At 42.2% G+C, this 10,658-nt stretch overlaps 1 protein-coding gene across 1 annotated transcript in view; it reads left to right on the top strand.

Annotated features, from left to right (window-relative positions):
* The first annotated feature begins 13 nt into the window (after window positions 1-13).
* EXOC5 (exocyst complex component 5) overlaps window positions 14-10,658 on the top strand; it is a 62,950-nt gene continuing 52,305 nt past the window's right edge. The window contains exon 1 of the mRNA XM_020986453.2: window positions 14-274. Coding sequence (XP_020842112.1) covers window positions 248-274 — 27 coding nt within the window. The 5' untranslated portion in view covers window positions 14-247. The remainder of the gene's footprint in view (window positions 275-10,658) is intronic.

Genomic DNA, 10,658 nt, shown 5'->3' with positions numbered 1-10,658 from the left:
CTCGCAGAGCGGCGCGGGCGGCGCTGGGAGGTGGCCGCCGAGAGGCTTTAGCGGTTCCGCTTTTATGGCCGCTCTGCCGCCCCGCTGGGCCGGCTGGGACAGCGGCAGGGCCGGGGGCGGTGGATTAGCTGGAGGGCTGTACGAAGCGCCGGGGGAGCGCAGCATGTGAAGCGGGAGGCCGCCGCGCGGGGCAGAATAAAGAGGGGATCCTTCTGCGCGGCGAGAGCCGGACGGACAGTCCGCCGGCATGGCTACGACGGCGGAGCTCTTCGAGGTGGGTCTTCAGCCCCTGGAGCTGGAGGGGAGGGAGTCCGGGGGCTGGCTGCCCCTGCGGGGGGGCGAGGGGCGGGGGAAGCAGCTGTGAGGAGGGGCTGGGGGAGGGGATGGCCGGGCAAGCGCGGAACGGGGGAGGGCGGCGAGGGGCTGGCTTCCTGAGTGGGAGGGGGGCTGCAGCTCTCTGGGAGGGCCGGATCAACTCTTCTGTAACTTCCCGCGGGGTGTGGAAACGTGGAAGGCTAAGCCCCCGATCCGAAGAAGCCTCCAGATCGCTGGAGGAAATGGGAAGGGCTGCCCACGATGCAGGAAGGAAGAGAAGATGACAGCGGCCTCTGAGTCGGGGAGCCCCCGAACGCCGCGTACTCGTGGGGGCCAGCGGAGTTTGAGTCCGAGGTGAAACGCGTGTGTTTTGTATCGCACGCTTTTGGGGGCTGCCTTTGGCCGTTTTAGTTGTAGGAGAAGCAACATGAACGCAGTGCATCGGTGGAAGCTTGTCTTTGGGAGGGGCCTGCTTTTCTCCCGTTAAACTAGAGAGAAACGCAAAGCTGTTGAGCCGCTGGTGTGTTGAGGATCCCAAAGAACGTGAATAATCATGGTAAAAGTGGTGCTGACGTTTAGTGCCTGTGTACCGGGCACTGTGCTAAGCGCTTTACAGTTATTGTCTCGTTTTGAGCTTTCCAACAATCCTGGGAGGTAGGTGCTATTGTTATCCCCATTGTACAGGTGCAGAAAATGAGGCAAACATGACTTGGCCTGGGTCCCACAGCTAGAAAGCGTCTGAGGCTGGATTTGAATTCTGCTCTTCCCCACTCCAAGGCCGCTGGGCCACCCAAGACATAAGACCTCTGCTGCTGTGTACCCTCTAGCCCCTTTAGTTTGTGTGGGATCTGTACCTTGACCACTTAGAGGTTTTTGGTTTTTTTAAAAATTTGGTAGGATGTAGGGGTGATGGGATGCCTTCCCTTGTTTATGGAATAGATTGAGTTCTTCATCTATGAAACTCTCCTGTTACTGATTTCCTCCTAGAAAAATAAGAAAAAAATCCAAAGACCAGGGAAGAACTGTTTTATATTGGAGAACCTGTGCAATATATATTTGGGAAATTTGTGCAGCAGCAAGAAATTACGTTCTCCTTTTGAATTATAATTTTCGTTTTTTCAAATTCAGAACCTCAAGTACTAAGTTTCGCCAGATGGAATTTAGTTATAAAATTGCTATTTTTCTTCTCTCAAATCAGTTTGGCTACATAATTCAGGTAGCGACATAATTCCTCATACTACAAGAGGAATATTATCACATGACATTTAATATGATATCTTTAGACATCAGATTAATTTTTTTTCTTAAACAGCCTCATGCCATCTAATATGGCACAGGACCTTATAGTCATGCTAGCTAGTTAAGTGATTTCTTTATTTTTTTTTTAACTATATGTAGAGGGAAGTTATTTGCAAAGTTATTTGAAGTGCCTCGTTTCAGCATATCAAGATTTGTGGTGTTCCAACAAATCAGAAGAATGGAAGACAGTATTTGATAATTATTGTACTTGTGGTTTGTCAACTGTTGAATTTATTCTTGGAATTTGGCAATTATTGAACCTATTCTTGGCACTTATGTTATGGGTTAAAATGGATATTCATATTGTCTGCAAATACTTAGTCAAGTGAACCTTCCTGATTTCATTGAAAATATGTTTAGGTATTTTTCTTATTTTGTTTTGTTTTTCTTAAAAATAATAGTCTCTCTTGTCTTGGAACTTGTCATTTAAGTGATTATAATATTGTAGAACATAATTCTGCCTGATGATAGCAACAGGAAGCTTGTATGACTCCAAAGTCTTAGAGCAGTCCTACATGTAAAGCTTCATCTTAACTTTTGTTTTTTTCTTCTTTATATTAGCTTTCTGCTTTATCAGTTTAAACATTTTAACAGTCATTTTTGATGTTAACATTTGACTGTGAAGAATTACTTTAATAATCCAATGGGGGGGCAGGTAGGTGGTGCAGTGGGTAGAGCACTGGCCCTGAAGTCAGGAGGACCTGAGTTCAAATCGGACCTCAGACCAAACACTTGACACTTACTAGCTGTGTGACCCTGGGCAAGTCACTTAATCCCAACTGCCTAATCAAAATAATAATAATAATAATAATCCAATGTTGGAAACCCCCTTGTAGCAGTAAAAAATAAAAATAAAAACAATTTTTCATTGTCAAAGTAAATTTTTTTTAATTTAGAAAACTAAAGCTTAATCTATATATTTTTCCTCAGAGAGGCTTACAACTTTTTATCAGTATTTCCTTTTTTCTTGTCGTCATCAACAAGTGTTTCATTTTCGTAGTCTAGAACTATGAAATTCCTCTCATAATAACCACATATCACCCTAGCCTCCAGTCACTGTTCTCCTTGCTTTCATATAATATCAACTCTATCTGGCCTCATTTTTCTTCAAAATCTCTATCTTTTTGTTAACCATTTTAATTTTACACTGCCCTCCTGAATCCTTTGCTTAATCATTCTCTTGTGGCTACTCCTTTCCCAAACACTAACCCAGATTTCCCAGAAAAGATTGAGTTAGTTATAAATTTTCTCATTTTCTAATTCCATACTTCAAATCACCCCAGCATCATGCATCATTTTCTGTCTTCATTTGCTTTATGAAATGGCCCTTATGGCTAATACCAGCCCCACTACTTGTAGCCTTGATTGCCGCCTTTACTATTATTTTCTCTTGCAAGTTTGCCCTTGCTCTCTTCCTTCATATCGCAGTCATCCTAGTCTACAATATCATCATTTCTTTCTCCTTAATTTTCAGTCTTTCCTTATGCATTGGTTCCTTCTGTATTGCCTTGAAAATGATGTGCAAATCCTGCATTCAATGCCCTCATCCTTTAAAAACCTTCCCTTGACCAGTTGTCCCCTCTGTATCTCTTTTTCCTTTCACAGTCAAATTCCTAGGAAAAACCATCTCGGCCTAGAAATAGTTGCTTCTGCTTTCTTAATTCCTACTCATTTCTCAACACTAAAATTGGATTCTTCAAGGTTGCAGTTGATCTTTTTATTGCTAAGTCCATTAGCTTTTGTAGCATTTGAAGATGTCCACCTTCTGTGTACTCTTTCTTCCCTAATTTTTCATGACACTGCTCTGTTGTTCTCCTCTTACCTGTCTGACCCTTTCTTAGTCTCCTTTGCAGTCACGTCATTCATGATCCTCCCCCATGTGTGAGGGTACGTATACAAGGGCTCTGCTCTAGGCTTTTTCTTCCTTCTTTTGGCGACCTCATCGACTCTCAGAAATTCAGCTATCATCTCTGTGAGATTACTCCTAAATCTATATATCTGAACTTTCTCCTGAGTTTCAATCCCACATCTCCATTTGCTAAATATCTGCACTAAGATGTCATATATAAATCTCTGCTTTCTAAAACAGAATTCATTACTTTTTTCCATAAACCCACTCCATATTCTAACTTGTCAGTTTCTGTTAAGCATACCAACATTCTTCCAGTCACCCAGACTCGCAAAGAGTCATACTTGATTAACTTGTAGCCAGTTAATTACTAAGCTTGCCAATTCTGTGTCCACAACATTTCTCACATCTCCTTTCTCCACTCCTGTTAGTCACCTTAGTCCAGACCCTCATCACCTCTCACCTGGAGTGTTGCTAGTAGTCCTCTGATTGGTCCCCCACCTCCAGTCTCCCTCTTTCCAGTCCATCTGCCTTCCTGCGACCATATAGGCCTCATCATGCTTCTATCATTTGTAGGAAGTTTCTGTCTCTCTGTTGTCTTTAGGATAAAATAACACTCTTGCGTTAAAGCTTTTCATACGGCGTGTCTTTCCAGGAAAATTGTACCATATTCTCTATAACGTACTAAGCGTAGGGAATAAGAAAGAGAAAGACAGTCTTTGCTCTCAAGGAGTTTATAGTCTATTAGAGGAATGCTAAAAGGAGTGGGTGGGGGATGTCTGCCATGGGGGCATGGTGGACCCTAGTCTGAGAAGTGCATCTGGTCTGAAATGAGGAGTTGGCTGGTCCCTGAGCCCTCTTTAAATGGATGCTCTGGGAGAGGTTTTTTGCTTCACCCTCCAGCTCTCTAAGCAGAGAGTATGGAGAGAGTACTAAAGGGGTGTGAGTACCAAAGCTGATACAGTCTTAAAGGATGATGAGTTTAGTAGTGAAGAGGTTTCCTCGGAACATGATGACAGAGGGGTCCAAGTTCAAGGAGTACAGCTGGTGGGGGAAAGAAAATCTTCAGCCAAATTGGCCCACTTACTACTCTGCTTCCCCCCCACCCCCTCCCTTTAAAAAAATATCCCTAGCGTTTGGATCTTTGTACAGGCTTTATATATCCTATGCTTAGAATGTTTTTTTCATCTCTTATTCACAGAACTCCTAGCTCACATCAAGACGTGGTTTAGGTGCCACCCTCTTCAAGACACTTTTCCTGATTCCCTAAATTATTGTGTCCTCATCCCCTATACTGTATATTTTGTTTATATCTTCTTTTCTTTTTTTTTTCCCAGCCAAAGACAAGGTTTATTAGAACGTCTGTCATATTGGGCAGACTCTTAAGGAATCTGAACATTAGTGAGCTATTGGCTAGATAAGAAACTGAGCAGTGGCTAGATTTTAAGAATCTGAGCATCTTAATAGAGGCAAGATGGTCATTATATACAGAAGGACTGTGGGAGTGATCTAGGAGTGGCCAAGTAGTCTGGGGGCAGGGAAACTGACAGGACTGTGAGGTAATAGAAAGCCAGGACCTGGACCACAGGCCAAGGGAGAATGGAACCTGGATAGGATTAAGGGTGGGAAATGGCCATAGAGAGGTAAGACAATGGAGAGCTAGCCTAGGTTAAAGGTAACAGAGAATTGGGAGATTGGGCATAGGCATGATAAAAGGCCAGTTTGATAGGATTATGGCTTCAGGGGAATGCCAGAGATTTGGCCATGTGGGAAAGTCCAGGTTTTTTTCCTTTTTGGGGTCTAGATCCCATCATCCTCATCATTTCCCCCTCAAACAAATGGGACACACATTCTTCTGGGGTAAGGGACGAAGGTCTTGGCTCCTGAAACTGCTTCCTGCTGGCAAGGGGCATAGAGCTGTCCCTGCCTCAGGGGGATCTCAAAGAGGAGGTTGACTGGAACTGAGCACAGGCTGCATCCAAGGAACAAAGTGGGGAGGGGAGGACATTGACTGGTACCCACTGTAGGTGAATGACCTGTAGTCTGGAAGACACAAATCTGACAGAAAAGACTGCAGGGCCCAGATATAAAGCAGGGACTAGATTTAAGGCCCAGATATGAGAGGATAAAACATCCTTAGCTCTGTTTGGATTCAGATAATTCAGTTTTCCAACCATGCAGTATCAAATCCACCTCATAGCCAGACTCAGGAATAGCAAGGTGGGTAACACTTCTTTTCAAAGGAACATAATGGGGAAACTGAGCCAGGAGGATCCCATCTTAGACTGAGGCTAAAATTGTCCTCTCAGCTTTTCCCAATGCTGACTTCCCACCAGTATCACCTTCTCTCTGAGTAGTTTGTGGCATTTCTCTCAGATGGTGGGTAATTGATTATTGATGGATTGTGATCCCTCAGACAACTCAAAATAAAATCCTAGGAGCTTTTACCTCAAACAGCAAGTGTCATTAATCACAGTTTAGGAAAAACTTTTCCAGGATTGACATCTCAAACAAATTTGTCTTGGTGTAAAAAGCCAACCATTAGAGATTTCTATACACTTGCAAATTCTCAGCGAGCCATACATAACCCAAACAAGCTTTTTGGCTAGTTTACACATTAAAACAATAACTAGCAATAGCTAAATTCTTTTAGCGATAACCAAATTATGAAAAGTTGCTTGACATAACTGATACAAAAAGTTCGCCAATTTGAAACTTGAAACAAACCCATTACCAATCAAGTGACTTCAATTTTGTTAAATGCATTTCCAAATTACTTTACAGGAGAATCAACGTCTCATCATTAACAGTTAAAACTACACATTTAAAAGAGCATGCTTACCCAAGTTCAGAGGCTAGTTTCATTACCTTGATCAGGATGTGCTGAACCTGGGTGATGCTTCCAGGCAAAGATTGCCTTAGGGCCCAAGGCCATTGCCAGGGGGGGCCCATGCTGTAGCTGCTGCCCCTCCCTCCTCCTTCCTTTCCCCAGGTCAGGGAGGGTGAAACTCTCTTCTCCTGCGAGTGGGGTTAACAGTTACTCTTCTTGATGCAAGGAAAGGAAGTGAAAGGAATGACTAGGGTTGTAAGGAGGAGTTTCAAAACTCCTTAATGATCAATTGCAAAACCTTCAGAATCTGCCAAGATATTTTTAGCTGTTCTGACTTTTCCCTGTAACCTACATGAAGGAGGATTGAGGATTATAGAGGGAAGGGGAGTAAGCCTCAGGGAACCAAAAAGCAACTGCAGTTTTCCCCAATTCCCTAGCACAGAGAGAATTAACAGAATTGGGCATACACTTCCAGGTAGGGCATCTGTCCTTGTCCTCTATGTTGTGGAAGGACTGAGGGCCTGAGAGTGTCAGGCCGAGTGCGAGACAGCCTGCCCAAAAAGCACCTCCAAGCCTTGATGCTTAGAGAGCAATCCCAACTGCAGAGCAAGAAAAAGGGGGAGGGAGGCTTACATACCTTCCAGTCTTGGCTGGAGAGGAACTTGGGGTTAGGCAGTTTCCCTGTACGGGCCATCAAAATGTTGAGGTTTAGAGGTTTAGGGGTGCTGGGACTTCCTGCCCGAAAGAATTCTATCCAAGTCTTCTTTCAGCCAGAGACAAGGTTTATTAGAACATCCATCATATTGGGCAGACTCTTAAGGAGTCTGAACATTAGTGAGCTATTGGCTAGATTATAAGAATCTGGGCTATATCTTTTCTGTGAACATGTATCCTTCTGTAATGTGAGGTCTTTGAAGGTAGAAACTGTCTTTTTTTGTCTTCAGCACCAAGTGTACTACCTAGCATGTAGTTATATACTTCATAAAAGCTTGTTGATCAGTGGGGATGGAAGATTTTCCCCCTCATCTTCACATTAGGTTATTAGTGGCTTACTGCAGCTAGGAGTAGAACGCTGCTGGCTGGCACTGTAATGTTGGCATCCCAGGTTCTACTTTGGAACTTGGAATCCATTTTAGCACATGGCTTTTTATGGTAGTTCCATAGGAGATTAAATTCCAGCTTTAGAGCAAAGAAACAAACTCGACAGCTAGATTCTAGCCTTTTCTTGACCTCTGTTGGGATGATTGTTTATTTGTTAGATTTTATGTTCCCTCTGTCTAGAGTTTGATAATCCATCTGCTTTTCCTTGACTTTTCTGTGGCTTAGAAGGAGTATCTCACTTTATGTGCATGTCAGTTTAAACACTGAATATTTTAGGGTCGACAAGACTTTTTTAAATAAAAATGTTAGGTAAAGCAACCAAGAAAAAGAAGGTGTTCAGACTTTGGGTTATGAATGATCGTATAATAATATTTCTGCCAGATGGACCCTATTGTAAAAAAATGATCCACTTCCATTTCCTAAGAATTTTATTGCAGGATACAGTTAGTCCTCAACTTTTGCAGGAGTAACATTCCTCAAAAACAGTGTTAAAGTAAAAAATGTGAGTGTTGATATATGGAACCTATGGGAAATAGGGGATTTAGTTCCCACAGCCACCAAAAACTAATCTTTCACTAGATATTGCTGAAAATATACTTTTCTGCATATAATTATAATAGAACATTAAGTCTGAATATGTACTTTTCTTCACAGTACACAGTAGCCGTGAAATAACCCATAAAAATGCAGTACACAAAATAAAATTGTTAACATGCAAAACATTTTTTCTTGCTAGTAATTCCCTAGGATTCTATCACCTTTTGTGCTAACATCTCAGTAAAATAAAAAAAAAGTTGATTTCAAACAACATTCTCTTTTCATAACATAGGAAATCTACGGTACCATAAATAAGTACAGCAAATAGAATTTTAAAAACTAAAACTTTTTTTAACATGAATCTTTCCTTCCACAGTGTCAAATGGTGGTGTGAGAGCGTTGTACTGTATATTGTACTGCTGTAAACCACTCTACTGTGGCTGCCCTCTGAAAACCAAGGGAGAGGTTGCTAGGTCTTTAGTCCTTCATGGCTGGTGAATGTTGGAGATTCTGAAGGGCTCACCAGCTTAAAATAATCTGTCAGTGATGTCTGCTTCGTGAATGGCCTGAGATTCTTAAGAGTCTCAGAGTAAGGGAGCATAGCAGAGATGAGTTGGCATTTAACCTTGAGACTGAGATTGATGATGGGATCGGCATTCTTGATGTCTCTAGCCAGCTGTCACACCAGCCCAGTAGGATGCTAACTGCTCCACATACTGGTGTGTATCACACTTCTCATTTTTTTCTCTGCTGTGCATAGCCACAAATGTGTATGTTGGCCCACATTAAAGTGAAAATGAAGTTACTAATAAAATCATATGAATGCTTAAAGTTGTGAAAGTTAAACACACACATGTTGAGGATTTACTGTCTTTCTAATATGATTTCCAGAGAGGCAGTATGATGTAGTAGATAGACCACAGAGCCTGGAATCAGGGAGCCCTGAGTTCAAATCTAGCCTCAGACACCGACTAGTTGTTTGACCTTGGGCAAGTCACCTAAACCTCTGTTTGCCTCAGTTTCCTCAAATGTAAAACGGGGATACTAGTAGCACCTACCTCAGAGAATTGTTGTGAGGATCAAATGAGGTAATCTTTGTAAAGTGCTTAATGTAGTACCTGGCAAATAACAGGCCATTATTTGTTGCCTGTATATTATGTAGCAATAAATGCTAGCTATCATTATCATCATTACCATCATTTGTATTTAAGGGATCCCATACATCGCTACATATTCCTTGTCTTATATCTTGGAAAATTGGTTTTTTATCATCGATGATTTAAAAGTTAGTAGTTAGCTCTCTTTTTTGACAAAAAATGGGGAAGAGATATGTGGAAACATACTGATGATTTCATTAGCTCAGAGAGTTTAGCTGATAAGGATGTAATTTGGTGAGAGAATTGTAGGATAGTGTTCCTTAACTTAGGATAGATTGCTGGACTTGACTTTGGACCTGAAATCCAATTCTGCCTCTGACACTTAGTAACTGGATGACCGCTTATATTTCTGAGTTTCAGTCAGTTATCACAGATTCTGAATTTAGCTGGTCTTCAAGTCATAAGCTCCTTTGATAAAATGAGCATTGTTTGAGATTCAGGAGACGAGAGTTCTAGTTCTGAATAACCTTGGGCAGAGGACTTAACTTTTTTTTGGATTCAGTAATTAAAATAGGTGCCAGCTATGTGCTAGGTTCCAGAGATATAAATAGGCAAAATAAGACGTTTTCCTATTAAGGAGCTTACATTCTGCTTTGGGGAATAGAGCATGTGCACAGATTAGAACGTAATAAGAGAATTTTGAGGGGGAGGGAGGGACGGGGAAAGTGGTATCTGAACTCAGCTGTAAGAATTCTTGAGCGCTGGAAGTGAAGAGAGAGCATTCTGGGCATGACTTACGCAAATGCATCGAAGCTGGAGGTAGCATGTTGTGTTTGGGGATCTTCAGTTAGTTTAGTGTGGCTAAACATAGAGTGTGAAAAGAGAGTAAAATAAGTTTATGAAATATAGTTGGAAAGGTAGCTTGGAGCCAGATTGTATCAAAAGTTTTAAATGTCTGGGCAAAGAGTATGTATTTTATCTCAGACATAATAGGGAGTAAAATAAAATTTTTGAGCAGGAGAGGGCTATGTTCAGAGCTATGCTTTAGAAAAATTATTTTGGCAGTTGTGTGGAGAATGAAATAAAGAGAAGAGAGACTGGAGACAAGACCAGTTAGGGGGCTGTTAATAGTATTCCTTCTGAAAGGCAATGTGAAGAGCACCAGTGATGTCATGGGTGATACCTAGACTTGCATGTGAATTGGCTTTAAGTGAGGCAGAGTTGCACAAAGTAAATCTTCAGCCTCAGTCTCTGTTCCAAAGTAATTGAAGTCCAGTGGCAAGACAGAAGTCAAAGTGACTGGTGAAGGCCCAAGATGCAGTGGAGGACCTTGGTGTTTTCAATTACCTCACCAAGCTCTCAGTGCTCTACAATGCCTGCTTCAGTCGCCTTCACAGCTCTTGGAACAAATTGTTCTCACCTGCCCATTCCATTGAGCGAAGTCCTTTATTTTTTGTATGTTTGTTTGTTTGGTAAGGCAGTCAGGGTTAAGTGACTTGCCCAGGGTCACACAGCTAGTAAGTGTCAAGCATCTGAGGTCAGATTTGAACTTAGGTCCTCCTGACTCCAAGGCCAGAGCTCTATCCACTGCGCTGCCTAGCTGCCCCTGACTTGCCAATAGTTTTGAGGC

The sequence above is a fragment of the Phascolarctos cinereus genome, unplaced genomic scaffold (assembly GCF_003287225.1).
Source record: "Phascolarctos cinereus isolate Bilbo 61053 unplaced genomic scaffold, phaCin_HiC Scaffold_3;HRSCAF=262, whole genome shotgun sequence".
In the NCBI taxonomy this organism is placed as follows: Eukaryota; Metazoa; Chordata; class Mammalia; order Diprotodontia; family Phascolarctidae; genus Phascolarctos; species Phascolarctos cinereus.
Note: the sequence above shows the minus strand (reverse complement) of the source record. Positions and strands in the feature narration are given on the sequence as shown.